The 16067-nt window shown below is 41.0% G+C and overlaps 1 protein-coding gene across 1 annotated transcript in view; it reads left to right on the plus strand.

The window, feature by feature from the left end:
• Window positions 1-8468: 8468 nt before the first annotated feature.
• ETNK1 (ethanolamine kinase 1) overlaps window positions 8469-16067 on the plus strand; it is a 28856-nt gene continuing 21257 nt past the window's right edge. The window contains exon 1 of the mRNA XM_050903378.1: window positions 8469-8671. Coding sequence (XP_050759335.1) covers window positions 8516-8671 — 156 coding nt within the window. The 5' untranslated portion in view covers window positions 8469-8515. The remainder of the gene's footprint in view (window positions 8672-16067) is intronic.

The following is a 16067-nucleotide window of genomic DNA, read 5'->3' on the forward strand; positions in this document are numbered from 1 at the left end:
TAACAGAGCTAGTTGACATGCTGTTCTTTAAAAGTTAAAGACGTACATCAGTTGGAGACAGGATATCAAATATCAGTAGGGAGAGCAGCAGGAAACTTTTTCCACTGGATGAAAGGGATAAAAAGAAGAAAAACAAGTCTCGGTTGCACTAACAGCTGACTAAGCTCCTGACACACTCGAAGCACAGCCAGTTGTAATGAATACCAGCGAAAACAGTATCTTCTAAACAAAAATGCTGCTCACTTAGAAACTTAAAGTCAAGATAAAAATGTAAATCTCAGAATAACATTGAGGCAGAAGGTACACGGATCACAGTGAAACAAAATGCTGCAGTTGCGACCTGCTTGCAAAAGATTTTCTGCTGTACTCTGGGTGAACCTCAGCCTTTAGGGATTTGCGGGCAGGGAGGCCCAGCTGATATAGAAATGCAAAATTCCAGCGTGTGAGAAAGAACCAGAGGCATTACTCCGCACCTCTGGTGCTTTAGAGAGAGGGGGGTGAAGCCGGAATGAATATTCTTTCCTTTTCACATGTTAAAAGCTTTGCGGATTGAAAAAAAACAGAAACATTGTCACATCTTCAAGTGTGAAGACTGCGGAGTTGAATCTGCTGCACAAACCAAAATATTTTAAGGGAAGGTGAGAAAGAAATGGAATTTAGGAAAGCTGGTAATGATTAAGAATATGTGTTTGCTTACACTGCAGTGAGGCTTCCAGTTCTCTTTCAAGGTGTTTTGATAAAACTTAAACTCTGAATTCCACTTGCACTGGAAGCTCCTAGTAAGACACAATGTTCTTGTAGTAGCAACTCTTGCTACCTTGTTCCTTGATTACCCTCCTGCTTGCTTACTGCTTGTTGTCCAAGCTGGCAGGAGCTGGGGAAGCAATTCTCCTCCCCTGCAGTCGTGATTGTTGAGCTCTACAACCCTATGGAGGGGAAGACAGAGACTTTGGCAAAGTTCAGCCCTTTACCCTTGGTATGTTTGCTATCGCTTTATTATAGTGTATTTATTTTTTTTGTCATACTATCGTTTTACTTTTCCAGTGGGAATACATAGCTTTATTATCCCTAAACTTGAAATGTAATTTAATTAATGTTCCAAGCTCTCCCTTAACAAAAATACAAATGAAGCTGACTAATTCAGTAATTTCCCATGCTTAGCAACAGTTGCAAACAGAGAAGTCTGTAAAAGATATTTACAGCCTATGATTAAATATCAGGCTGTTCTGAGCCGTTCTTCTCTTATGCCCACTGTACTTCTTTGGCAAGCTCCCTAAGATTCAATGCCTCAGGAGTAAATCAAATCTGTAGGATAAATAATGAAATAAACAATACCGAAAACAATAAAATCTGTAGGACTTTCAAAAGCAGCCCGAGATGGTGACCTACAGCTTGTAGGTTCAGAATGGAAATATGAGTCTGCCTCTCTGAAAGTCAGATTTCCTTCTCCCCTACCCCCTTGAGAGTGGGTTGTTTTGCTCCAGAGTGGAACCAGAGGGGGTGCTGCCAGGCCCTGGGGCACTCAGGGGCTTTAATGGCCCTGCCCAGCCTCCCCAGGACCCCATTTCAGCCCCACCTGCCCTGCTCCTTGGCTGGAGTGGTGGGATGAGCCCTGCCCTGCCACCCCGGGGGGAGCCCCCACAGCCGCCGGCCCCCAGGGCACTGCTGGGTGCTGCACCCCAAGACGTGGGTGGAATTTGCACCGTCACTGGGTGAGGGGTGACGGCAGCAAGGGAGCAGCGCTCCGCTCTGAACTTTAATCCAAGCTCATGTGACTGTACAGATGTACGTAGCCTGTTTCACTTCATTTGGCTCCTAATGAAGTAAATGGTGGTTTTTCTGGTGACGGCAATGGAAGCTGAACGGGCTGCTCAGAGGTCTGCTTCTCCAGCTTAACTGATTTTAATCAGGCTGGTATACAACAAAAGAAGACGATCACAAGGAAACAGGAATCGGCTAAAAAAGAAAACAAAACAAAAGGCAGTGAAAAAAACCCCACAACAACCCAAGGAAAAAGAAGCGTGTCTATTATAGAACAAAAAGAAGAGCTCTGGAAAAGGAAAATGACTGCAGAGCTGTGGAGTAATTTGGGGTGCCGTTGCTTGTTCCCTGGACGCAATGCAACTCCTTCATTAAAGAGCTACGTACTTCCGCTCTACCAGCAGGGAAGGACCAAAGCATGAGAACGCTATATGAAAAACAAGGCAGGGGGATCAAAAGAAAGAAAAAAGAGGCAAAGTCTGAGCAGGGGATACTAATAAACTAGGTTATGCTAGTCAATTTTAATCCAGAGAAACTGGGATTACACACCTTTCAAAAGTGAAGGGACCCATCCCTTCTACCCAGCTGAGAAGTGGCAAATAGACAAAAACCAAACAAGTTACTTCATCGGCAGCAAGAGAATGGATAAAAGCTTAGCTCAACTATCCTTTCTTTCAGTGAGAAATAACACTGATTCCTTCCACCTGTTCAGTAATTCCCAGTTACAGGATTTAAAACTATCTTTAGAATTTCACTGGGACTTTAAATCCCAAAGTTGCCCCTCCTCAAGTTATTAAGGGAGGACAGACACAAAGTCTGGTCACACTAATTCTGTAGCAAATAGGCTATAAACAAGGATGGAAGTAAGGCTTAGAGAAAGATGCACACAGGGGCACCAAAAGAGCATCCAGCTTGGAGTCTGCTGGGCACGCAGGCCTTGGCACGCAAGCTGGAATACGTATGAAAAGGATGTAGTGGTGTTGCCCCAGAGCCCTCCTGGTTATCTATCAACTTGATGTAAAAGAACTGGATATAAGCATGAGAGAGCAGCATAATTTCTGCATAATTTCTATGTTTTTTTCAGTCCTTGACTTCTTGAAACTACCAAGACAATTGCTGGAAACGGTGTTTTTGTCAGGAAGACACTTAGGCCAGTTTAGTAATTTCTTCTGTCATTGACACAGAATCACAACAATGTCCTGCTCTTTCCTTCCCCTTCTCCCTTCTTCTCCCCTCTTTGCCACCCTTCTTTGGCTTTCCTCCTTCTTTATTATTGATTCAGGTTGAATGTGAATTGGCAGTCATTTATATGTGGTAACCATATTCTCAGTCTCTGAAGATAATTCTGTACACATTTTTTAATTGTTTTAATTTAGTTCAGCTAACTCCCCCCACGCTTTTGATGCTATAAAATTGATGAGAGATTTCACTAGAGAATACAGAATAGCATTTTGATAGTACCTTAAAAATAGGAAAAAGTATTCTAGGCTTCTTTTACAAGCTTGCATAACATTTAAATGCACATTTGATACTGTCTTTGTTCACAGAGAGTGTTTCAAATTGCTGAGGTTTATAACTTTTCTTCATAGGAGGATGTTTGATTAGTCAATAAAATGTTAGAAAAGCTTGAATTTCAAGAAGAAACAAAAGCCATTCAACTCCTCCTCTTATATTGCTGCAGGTGAATTTATTCTTGCATGCAAGGCATCCTAAATCTGCTTAAGTAGACTCTTTTTGGGTACTTACACAGTATGTGTATTTGTTGCCCTTGAGAAAAACACCAGGATATGGTAAATCATTGGATGCATGTACAGTTCAAGAATAGTCAAGGATCAACTTGTAATTACTCTTCATATTTTAAAATACAGATATATCTATTAAAATTAATGCAGACGCTGGCCTTAATTATGATTTTGTGCTGCTTTATTTAACCTGTATTTTTGAGTATTGTAATTAGTATGAAGATTTTCTCTTCTTTCTTTATACCTAGTGGCTATAATGTTTTACAAATAGCCCTAAACAAATGTACGGTTTAGCCCCACCAGCATGGAGAAATTGCAGAATTCCTTGCTAAGCTGCTCATTTTGATTTAGCAGCTGCTTAAGCATAAGCATGTATTTGGTCCTACTGACTTAAGCAGGTTTTGTCAGGTTTTGTCTCTTCACTGAACTGAGATTAATTGACATGCATGTTTAAGTGTTTTGCTTAGTTTGCTTAGGTTTCCTGCAGGACATGTGACTGGATAACTAACTACTCAGGGCAGTTCAGCCTACAGTTCATGGACTCAGAGCTAGAAGCAGCACAGAGTGAAGACACCTGTGTATTCATCTGAAGGGGCCTTGGAGGTAACCAAGCCTATTGGCACAGATGTCCAGACTTCCACTAGAAAATTCTGAGGTTTTCAGGTGAAACCCTGAAAAGCTGAAAGAGCTGGAAACCACTAAGCTATTTCACATGTAATCACATCTGTTATCACATTACATTATGCACTGCACCACTCCCATGTTGGAAAAAAATAGGGGTTAGACAGTAAGGAACTAGGTTACCACGTGGAATATGTCAAAGGAGTGTCACTAATTGGTAGCCTACTAGAAAATTAAGCCATAAAACTGTAGTGAGCATTGAGGCTTTTACTCTGTTATCGTATGTAGCTTTCAAAATAAACTTTAAAAGGCTATATAACCTATTATTCTGTCAAGCAACTTGCACAGGAGAAGGGTTTTTACTATTTCAACAACATACCAAGGAGTATCCGTCTTAGAGAAATTTGTAAACTGTCAAGATTTTTATAAAAGAATATATTTCAAGCTTGTCTTCACCGAGATTAAAATGAAATCTGTTTATAGAGTACAATAAACATATGACAGAACTATCAACTTTGTGTGTCAAGAGTTGTTGCTGGTAAATCAATATGGATGCTAGGGCACCAGGCACTTTAAAAATCGATATAATAAATAAATAAATATAAGAGTTGAATTACAGTTTAACACTGTGTGTACAGAGATGTGATTCATCTTGACACAAATAATACATGCTGGATTATCAACAGATGACATTCTTTAAAGGACTGAAGAAACCCTGCGATCAAGGGACTGGACTGGAAGTCAAAAATTATTTCCAGGCCCACTGACTGACTGGTCTAATGGCAGGTTTAACCTTCTGATGACTCAGTTTTTGTATTTGTGAGATTAGGACAATAGAAAGTATTTTGAGACTCTCTGCTATGCAAAATGTTATTAAAATTAATTATGGCTAGAAGGGGTACATTTCCCATTTATAGTCACATTTATGCACCGAGTTCTTCTGAAGCTATTACTGAATTACTGGCTTTGGAAAGCAGCCAGGAGAACTGCACCTGGGAAGTTAAAACTGGTTCTGAGCCTGAGGTTGCTCTTTCCTTTGTGCCTTTTTTTTTTTTTTTTTTTAAAAAAAAGCTTATAAAGCATCCAGCACTGACCTAAAGGCAAGGTGAAAATGTAGAAATAAATTAAATGGCACAGCCTGGTTTCTGATTAGCAGAAGACGGAAAAGAGAATGGCAGAACAGTGAGGATAAGCAGGTCAGACAGGCTGTATGTAGTCAGTACCCAGACTGCCTGGTAGAGCACAGGCCTGGGAGAGAAATAAAGCACCCTGTTTTCTTCAGTTCCATGTTGTGTACATCTATGGTCAGCCTTAGAATGACTTTAATTTAATATGGTGTACCTACAAAAATATCAGGCATTAAGAGAAAACATATTCTCTTTATTCCTGAGCCCTTACTTCATGTAACATCAGGTCTTTCTAAGAATAAGTCTACAGCTGACCTGAACACTTTGTAGCCTGTGAGGAACCCACTAAAGTTCTTACTAATGAATTTCACAGTTTGTAGGGTACAGGCATCAGAAGGGGGGAAAAGAAAAAGGAAAATAAATTTTTCAAAAAGGAAAAAAATACTATTCTTGGAAACTTGAGAAAGAGTCCCAGTCTTCAGAAGATATTTTCTGGGGTTTGATTTGGACACAGCAAATATTTGCAGGAAACAAAAGGTAAAAAGAAAGGAAACAGGGTGAGTAGCTAGCTATAACTTTTATTGAACTGTTTTAAAACAGGAATTAAGAATTCCCAATGCACCATGAGGACAAGCAAAAGGGATGTGTCTTTATACCATGACCAGAAAGATCAAGGTGCTACTGCCTAAGTGTTCTTGGTTCTTTCATCTATTTGATAAATATTTAGTAGGCAGAAGTTCAATTCCCTTAATTCCCAAACAATCTAAGCACCATGACTGCTCCAACTTCCCCCCTTTATGTTTAAAATATACTCACAGCCAACTTCTGGAAATTTAGTCAGACTTGGGTAAGTTAGCGAGGCTTCTCAGAGTCAACAACTGAAAGCTTCTGGTAGGAGTATTATGTTCAGCATTAGCAAGATTGAATCTCTGTTTAGACCAGTTCTTGTTGAAATTAACATACAGAAGCTGGAGCATTCAACCTTTGATATTTTATTTCAACAAAAATGTCACTTTGCCCTTAATCCATAAATAAGTTTTAGTTTATCATCTACCAAACTGGCTGAGCAGAAGCAGAGGGCACCATGTATCACATGCTTGATCAGATAGAGTGATATCATGCTACTATGGTAATACTAACTTATAGGACTGAACAATATATAAAGGTGAGTGTGTTTAAAGAAATCTTTTTTTCAAATAAAAAAAGAATTTAACTTTCAAAATGTCCTTACTTTTAAAGAAGAAAAAGTGGAGTGGGCTAATGGAAGAAATGGGTAGGTCCAATCAGGTGAGATGGAGAAAGAAGATTTTAAGAAAGGAGTGAGTTGGTGTATATACAAGACAGACACAAAATCACAGGAAAGAGGGTTATAAAACTTGAAAGTTTTTTTTAGGGAACAGATTTAAACAAAGGCAAGCCAAAAGCATATTACCACTAGAAATGTACTCAAGCTATAACATTTAGATCTGGAAATTTTATGACATTTGAAATTTGATTCAGACCCCTATATTCTTACCCTTTTAATCCTTGATAGAAAAAGGTTATTAATATAGACTAACATATTTACAATAATAACACCAATCCATAAACATTACATTTTCATTTAAAATAGAACAGAAGGAAATTTTATTAACTCTCACAAAGATAGATTCCTGGCTCTAAAGATTTTAAACACTTGGTCTGAACCAAAGTTTAGATGGAAGAGAATACTAAGATTAATGATCGTGAGGAATGAGAGAAAAAAGATTTAAGAAGGAAATTACTTGAAAAACTGTTGACAGACTATTCCAAATGTTTAATCCTGTCTGAGGGGAAAGGCATACAGGTGAGTGAATGAAGAAGAAATATTGGGATAAGGGGAGGTGTTCAACAGAAATAATAGGAATAGAAGTGATGATGCACTTACATAGTGAGGTCATGCAAAACCCTTCAGTGACAAGACGAAAGCAATTCTTGGTAAAAGACAAGACGCATTCACAAGTAGATGGTTGTGGATGACACAGTGGAAAGGTTACTAATGCACTGCACTTTTGGAGAGGAATGCGTATGAAATCAATGAGAACTAAACCTGTAAAACTAGCTGTTTCCCTCATGACATTGTTCATTTTGAGCATAAATTATGCCCCTTTTGCCTGACCTGGGTCTATTTAGAGTAACAACTCCTCAGGGAAGAGACTGGCCATTATTCTGTTTGCATAGTTCTTGTGTCTTAGGCTAACTTAATAACCTTGCTTTATAACAGAGCAACTTCTTGAGTCTTCAGTGTTTCCTGCATAGGAAGATGACTGAATGTGACAGGAGGCAGGTACTTGTAGGAATATTAGGGGTAGCATCAAAATATTTTTAAACAAGACAGGATCATTTGTTCATTTGTTCCCCCCCCTTTTTTTTTTTTTCTTGATTGGTCAAATCCTGTGGTATAGTCTGGGCTCTTTTTTTTGGCTGAAAATAACTTCAAGGCAGCAAGGTTTTCAGCATAGAACAGGAAAAAAAACCGCAAACGTAACTGTTCTGTACTGCTCGTGAAACGGATGATCTTTATGAAGGTGTTCAAATCAGGGCGGGTGCGTAGCGTGACACTTTCTCAGTGCCCGAAGGGACCACAAATGGTATCAAACTCCAACTGGCTGAAACTGGAAAGCGGAGCAAGGTGGTTAGCAGGTACACACGCTGCAGGGGAACGGGGGAAACAAAAGGGGGTGTTACGAAGGCTGGCACAGAAATTAAAGACAAAAATTAACCGCAGTAGATAACTCAAAACCTCATTAAAATCAGTCATTTGCCCGGTGATTGACTGGGCGGCGCCGCGGCAGCTGCCGGCCGCATTCCTTCACGCCCCGCTCGCCCGGGGAGCGGGCGGCGGCTGGGGGCCGCTCTCCCGCACCGGCCGCCTTCACGGCTCCCTCTCCGCAGCCGCGAGGAGCTTTCATTAATCACCTCCCCGGCTGCCTCACGGCCGTGGGCTCCGGCGGCGGGCAGGCGGGAGGCGCGGCAGGGTGCTGAGGGAGAAGAGGCAGCAGCGGCGGCAGCAACCGGGCAGGTGAGAGGTGAGGGGCGCGGGGGAGGCGGAGGGCAGGGCGCCGCCAGGCCCCGCCCGCTCTCCCAGGCTGCTCCGCGCCGCAGCCGGGGGGAGGTGGAGCCGCTTTATCGAGAGCCGAAGTGGAAATTTCCCCCTCAGTTGCCGGCTCCGCCGCGAAGGAGAGGCTACCGAGAGCTGCCCGTCCGCGTCGCCCCGTGCAGCGTCCCGTCCGACCGACCGCCGCCATGTCCAACTACATCCACGTCCCGCCCAGCTCCCCGGAGGTGCCCAAGCTGGACATCACTGTCAGCGAGCGGGAGGGGCCCGGCTACCGTCAGGGCGCCCTGCAGCTCCTGCGCCGCCTGCGGCCCCACTGGAGACCCGAGGAGGTGACGCTGCAGGTACGGGGGAGGCCGGGCGCGTCGCGGGGCCTGCGCCCGAGTCTCCGGCGGGGGATGCGGCAGCCTGAGTCTTGGGGAGGGAGAGAGGAAGGAAGGGGGGAGGGCGGGCGGGCGGCCATTGTGCAGGGGAGCTGCCGCCTCGCTTCCTTCCCCTCCCCCTCCCTCCTCGCTCTCCAAATGCAGCCCCCTGCGCTGAGCCCCATTTGCTAGGCAGCCTGGCGGCGGGGCGTGTCGGCGCGGCAGCATCCCCTGCCCCCTCCCGGCCCTCCTCCTTCCCCATCGCTCGCTTTCCTCTTCCTCCCTTCGTGCCCTCCCCGCTGAAACTTGGCTTCCCCCGTTAGCGGGGGGGAGAGCTCTTTCACCCGCTCTCGGCTGTCGTCCCCGCTGCCGGCCCGGCGGTCGAGGGCTGCGATGCCGGCGAGGGAGGCGAAGGGGAGGGCCCCGTGAGCTTCACCCTCGCCGGGTCCGTGCCGAGCAGGGCGTGTTCGTAAAGCGGTGGGGGACTTCCCTTTTCCCCGGGGCGGAGGAGGGGAAAGGCAGCCGGAGGAGGAGGGGGCGGCTGGCTGGCTGCCTGCGCGGCCGTTGCGCGGAGGGGGACGGCCGCTGAGGTAACGGCCGCCGAGGTAACGGCCGCCGGGACGCCGCGCGGGGCTGGGGCGCTCCCCTGGGCGCCATCGGCGACGGAGCCCTTGGCGGGCTTTTCTCCCCAAGCCGTCGCATGTAATAAATAAAGATGAATATATGCCTTGGATTCGCTACGGGGTTAGGTTTTAGGCTGACGGTATCTCGATAAGTATCAGCCTCGTTAACGTCCTTCCTTGCATCTCTTAGTCTTGACCGTATGTAGAAGTATCGCCGCTTAGTCTCTGGTATCCTTTAGGTGAGCAATCATTCATATTTATGACGAGTCATCTGCTTGAGGATTGGCTGCTTCTGTGCTTCTAGAATATACTTAACCTGGCCCCATACAAGTCTTCAATCAATTTACCTGGCTAAAATAGCAGTTCGGTTGCAGCCTGTATTTAGTTGAAGCATTTTATTATATGCTCTTAAACTGTGTTATTCAGCAGTTATTAATATGTGGAAGTGTCTTATTTTAGTGAAGTTCCTCTGAGGAGAGCTGCTGGAACTAATTTGTATAGAAAAACTGAGCATATTGACGTAATAGCACATAAATTAACTGAAATTTTCTGAAGTTTCTTGTTAGGAAAAGAAACTTGACGCATGCCAGTCCAGTTAGTATGAAAATAAAGCTAATGAGGTTTTTCTAAGTAATTTCTTTGAGGGCTGCAGCCATAAGTTAAGCACAGTCCCAACATCTTGAGGTGCAATGAAAATAGCTTTACAACATGTAATACTAAACAGGGTTGTTAAAGTTCATAGAATCATAGAATATCTCGAGTTGGAAGGGACCCATAATGATCATCCAGTCCAACTCTCTGCTCCTTGCAGGACTACCTAAAGTTAAACATGTTTTTGTTCTTTTAGTTCTCTGATGAGGGTACTTCTCAGCAGAATGTTTTTCTTCCTTTCGTACAGGAATGCTAATAAATGAAAACGAAACGTTTTCTTATTAAGGAATGATGACTCTAACCTTTTGGGAAAGTTCTAGTAAGTTTAAGGAAAAAAAAAAAGCTACTTCCTTCCTCCATGACCCTGTTTGGAAGAAGCAATTAACGGAATAAAAACCACCGGTACCATTGGTGTGGAACAGGGACTCATTTGACTGGTCATGCAATAGTAAAAGACTACTGTCTGTGGTTAGAGGTTTCTGTCTGAAAATTGTCTTGAGTTTTGTTTCAACTAAGTTACTTTAAGACCAAAACTTTTCAACTCACTTTTTTTCCTTTCCCTCCTTTTGAACAGCAGAAGAACGTCCTATTCATGAAACTTTTCAGTGGCCTTTTATTTTTAACTCTTTAGTCTGTGTTTAAACTGCTGTGCATACGTAACAAGCAAGAATGCATGTGGTTTGAAACTAGTTGTATTACCACCATTGCTGCTCCAATCTGTTACACATGCATGTTACACATGCATCACATACAGTAAGAAGCTGTAATGAAAGATGACTCTTTTTGTTAAGAGGATGGAGTGAACAGAAGGTCTGCCTTGGAGTCCCCTCATTAGAGGGGCATATATTTGGGAGGGAGACGAAAATGAGAATCATGTATTGCATGGAAAATATGCTTGACTAATCTGAAACAGCAGCATCATAGCAAAGTAGACAAAGAACGTTGATAGGTGGAACGATCTACTGCTTCCTCTGTTGAACTCTGCTGTTAGCTACCTTTGCTCTTAGTACTTCTTGGGTCAAAACAATTAGTAAGAAGTTGAAGAGTCCAGAGTTTGACTTTAAAAAGTTAATTAACTTCGCTTGCAAAAATTTGCTCTTGTGTGTCAAATTGTTTAGTCAGCTAAACAATTTTGAAACAGTGTAGTTAGAAAATTTTAATGATTACTCCTCACTTTCTGTTAAGTATCTAAAATCATGAATATATTTTACCGTTTTTAAATATTTTGCATCATAGCATAAAACATAAATGTAGGACAGAGGATAAAAATAATTTAAATCTTCAGTGCTTAAATTATTCTTTTATTGCATTATTTATCAGAAAGTCTATAGAATCCATAAGCATTGCCAATTATTTGCTGAATAGCAAGCAGCTCTACTGTAACGTATCTCCTCTATCTCAAGTTATATGTCAATATTATCAATACAGAACAGTACAAATATTCAAGTTCTTTTACATTGGTAAGGAGAAATAAAATTTTCCTGTCTAAACACTGATCATGTAGGTACTTTGTGCAGTTGTCATGTGAGGATGTACTAGGAGCTGCATAGAACTGGGTGTTACATTTTCTAACTCTTATATTCTTGAGGTTTGCTTTCCTTGCTTTACAGTAATACAAAGCAATGTCATTAAAACAAATCCGTGCTTTTTTGCAGTAGTCACTTCTGATTCTGTAACAGCTGATTTTAGTAATAAAATTGTAGAGTAGTTCAGGTTGGAAGGGATCTCTGGAGGCCTCTCTTCCAACCTTCTGCTGAAAAGCTCCTGCTTGCTAAATTCAGAAAGTGGCTGTGGTGAACATGAGAAACAGGGTTTTTCTTATTTCATAAACAAAAGTGCTCTTCAAAACTCAATCAAACACTGTTTTGAGTTAGTAAGCAGCTTGAATTTTGACAGTGGACATTCCAATTTTTGTATTCTGGACAAATCTTTATTAATAAAATATAAAAACTTAATTGTTTTAACTCTTTACTGTCTTAAAGAGGTTGTATGACCCTTCCTAATGTAAAAATACAATCACAGTTTGGAATCTGTTGCCCACCTTAAGAATTTTTTATTTTTCCTCTTTTATGGAGATTCATTTGTGTTATATTTGAAAGAGGATCAGTGTTTGGTTACAGTATGGGAAGGTTAGTTACCACTTCAGTAAGTGCAGATTCAGGTTTCTTTTATCCCATGACCCATATCTATGTCTTGTAGGTCTGATCATAATGAAGGATTCAGTAGGTTAATACATAATTTTCTCTTTGCAGTGTAATGTTATGGTGCAGGAAAAACAATCTGTATTTCTTTCCATTCTGAAGTAATCTTTAACATTGAGAATAAAGGCTGTTTGTTTCTATTGGTGAAAAGGCTTAATATTAATAGTGTTAATTTACACCATTATGTGGATAGACCAGCATGATATCTTATGTGTGAAAAAAAATCAGCTGCAAAGTCATTCAGAGATCTAAAATGATAAAAATTATATATTAGCAAACAGTGCTGTTGTCCTGGCCCAAACCTGAGGAGAGGGGGGAGAAAAAAAAAAGATCAGTTTTGCAAAGGGGATCAAATTCTTCAATAAGACTTCCCCCTCCCCACACCCAAATCCTGCAAGCTCCTATCATCTCCAAATAAGTGTAATAAAGTTTGGGGGTTTTATTCTCTGAACTAATTGGACCTTGCTTGTTTTCTGCTACTGTGTCTTTGTTGGCAAGATGTACATGTCTTTGCATTTATCAACACTTTGCGTGACTTTACTACTGCAGCATTTTATAATTCTTTGGAAAAATTTGTTCCTGTAGCTCTGAAATGTGAACATACAAGACAGAGCCATGCTTATAAAGAATTGTACTTTCACCAGCAAAACACCACCCCCCCCCTTTTTTTTTATATACAAAGTTAGCTTTTCTCCCTGTCTCTCTGCTTTTTCTTCGTGACTTGCACTCAATAGCTTTTCTTCTGGCAGTATTTTCTGGCTGCTGCTCTGATTTCTTTGCTTGTGTCGATCTTGGTATTTTCTTTACAACAAACTACGATTAGGTTCAGATTTCTGAACTAGTTAAAATGTTTCACAGTTTATTTAAACAGACTGAGTGTGGGATTTAAAGCATTGAAATAATTGACTAGAAACAGAAAATGTTAGTCTCTGGGAAACAAAGTAAACTAACTTTTTATTTTGTATCTCAGCGTCATTACATTTTTCAAGAGTTTTTTATTGCTTAGCTGTTTTTAGGACATCATGCTCTTCAGCAGTTGTGAAAATAGTTACCATGTGAAGAGGAAGGACTCTGTTCACAGATTAACATCCTGAAGTGCTAATATCTCTAAATGGAGAAGTGATGAGTGAAGGAAAGAATAAGAAAAGTTAGAGTTGCAGAATGGGCTACATTGCTGATGTGTTGTGGAAAAACTGTAATTTGAGGTGTGCCTTGAACGCAGTGTCACAGTAAGTGGGAAATAGCGGCAGTATTAGGTGTCATTTGGGGCTGGGTTGGTTTCTCCGTTCTTACTGAGCTTCTGATTAAGCTTGATAATCTCAATCCCTTGTTGTAAAGGGTTTTTTGTGGTATCAGTGGGTGGGGCAGCAATCATGCATGTGGTGATGTTTTGTGTAATTGATGTGCCATGTCATGGTGCATGATGTAATCTAGTTGTGCCTGATGTAGGTGTGTTTTATTAATGACTCTGGTTCTAATTATAGAGAATCAATATTTGCTTAGCCACAGCTTGGATCTGGCTATGTAATGGCATATAACTTAGTGCTATAGACTTGTAACATTGGAAAGGAAGGTACCTTTCTAAGATGGTTTAGTTTCTGTTTTTTTTCCCCCCACTGTTACACGGCCATTTCATGTGCAGATCTTCCAGGGGGAGGAGCAGCAGCAAATTAATTCTTTGAGTTAGAATAAAATCTTAGACTCCTTTTTTAGTAGCTTAATTTTTTTTATTTATCTGTAACTGTTTTCATCAGTATCACAAAATCTGTAAAAAGATCTAAAACAATTCACCACTTTAAAAGTCTTAACTAGTTACCTGATGTTGCCTGTTTTCAGGTAGGAGAATAATCTTCAGAAACAAGATGAAAAATATGTGATTTCTCTTGGGGTTTTCTTCTGACATAAACAAAGAAAAACTTTCTAATCTTGTCACGCATTTAGATCAGAACCAGTCCTTGCAAGGGGTGACATATCTGTAGCATTTTATAATAGACTATTGAATATAATTTTAAATGGCATTTATATTGAGAATATGGAGGATGTGAAACTTCAGTTAAGACCTTAAGAAAAAAAAAAAACAAACCCAAAACAAACAAACAAACAAAACCCCACACACACCATGAAAAAAAACCCCTGAGTTCTTCCTTGAAGCTGCAGGGTTGATGGTTTGGTAGCCAAAAAAATGTTTAGGTGATACTATATAGCATAGGTAGTGGTGGTATTGCTTTCTCCATGCTGCTGTCATGGCAGAGCACCCCAAGAGTTCAGTAGAAAACTGGTAGTTCAGCCTATGGCCAAATTTACCGTAGAATGGTGCTGTTAATTTACTGACTCCCTGCTAGCCTTGGTACTTTTAACACCAAATGGTCTTGTTTGTGGTCATCTGACCACCAAATCACGTAGACAATGGCTTTCACCTGCTGAGTGTAATGATCTAGAGGATATGGCTCCAGAGCCTGGAGAACTTTGAATGATGTTTCTTGCAAGCCCTGCTGCATATATGAGAATTTACCTAAGGCCTACATTTTCCAGTAGTTGTACTTTGCCCTTCTTTTATGAGTAGCTACAGAAAGAAGAGAAGGAGAAATAACTAGCCTTGTTTTCAAGAAATTAAATTATTGAGAAGTGTGTACTTGTGGACGTGCCTTTATAGACTATACTGTTATAGAAAATATGAAGTTACATCTTACAATACAAACTTGAAGTTTTGTGAGCGTTAAAGAAGCATGCATTAAAAGTCTGTTCCTTTCTGGAGATCTTAATGTGCAATCTGGGGTTCAGCAGCAGAATCCCTGCTTATTTATGCTGAAACTTCACATCACTGTTCTGTTTCTACAGCAGTACAATACTGCTTTCTATATTTCTCCTCCTATGGATGTAATAACAGTCTAGAAGGAAAAAATCTGCTTGGTTTTACATCTCTTCTGTGAGCGATACGTGCTTTCTACTTTGCCCCGTGATGCTTTATTTCTGCCTGTTCATGCTTGTTACATGTGATTGTAATTTTGTTCTCATTTTTCTCATTCTTTTGAACACTTGGAACAATAGAACCAGATATAAGCTTTTTTTGAACCACCTGCTTATGAGATGGGAACGTATCCATCACATGCCCTTTTCCAGAATCTAATAACCTGATTGTTGCTGATAAGAGTGCTTTTAGGGTAAAATCTGTCTCAAAGGTGCTTCATGTCTTGGTTGAGTTTTCTCTGCTCTTCCTGGACTCACTTTGCTGGTCTTGTTTCTACCATGTGCTGCTTTCTGAGACTGCATTTGAGTAACTCAAGCTTATTTGTAGCTTTCTCACCTTCACTCTTCATTTCAGTAAACAGTTTCTATTTGTTCCCCAGAGCTAGAAAGCCTTGACTTCAAGCTAGAGCTCTGACTGGATTATGGGCCAGTATAAATACCATTTCAGAAATGTTTTCAGAATTTAGTTTTAGCTTTGCATCACCTCACCTGAAAGTACTTATTGCAATGTGATAAATATATCACAATAGTTAAATTTTTGCAGATTACAAAAGTACCAGAATCTTGCTGCTGGATTTTTTTATGCATTGCATCATGTTCTTGACTTCTGTTGGCTCTCTGTATTTTTTTTATTTATTTCCAGAACTTTCTACCTGCTGTTCATAACATTCTGTAGATTATTCCACCTTCTTCCACATGGCCTTGAGAGTTTACTGATTATCTTATCCATGTCATCAGAGTCCATTCTCTGTTTATGCTGCTCAGCTGATGCTTTTGTTATAGAACTGTTTTGCTCTGCTGCATCTCAGGTTACGTTTCATGCAAGGCAGTCTAAGCTGATTCTTTAAATGCTACAGTAAACGCATTCTGAGTAAAATAATAGAGTATTACGTTCTTTTAGTGGTAGAAAACGTTAAATGTTTTCTCACAATGGAA

Source organism: Gymnogyps californianus, chromosome 1 (genome assembly GCF_018139145.2).
Source record: "Gymnogyps californianus isolate 813 chromosome 1, ASM1813914v2, whole genome shotgun sequence".
Classification (NCBI taxonomy): domain Eukaryota; kingdom Metazoa; phylum Chordata; class Aves; order Accipitriformes; family Cathartidae; genus Gymnogyps; species Gymnogyps californianus.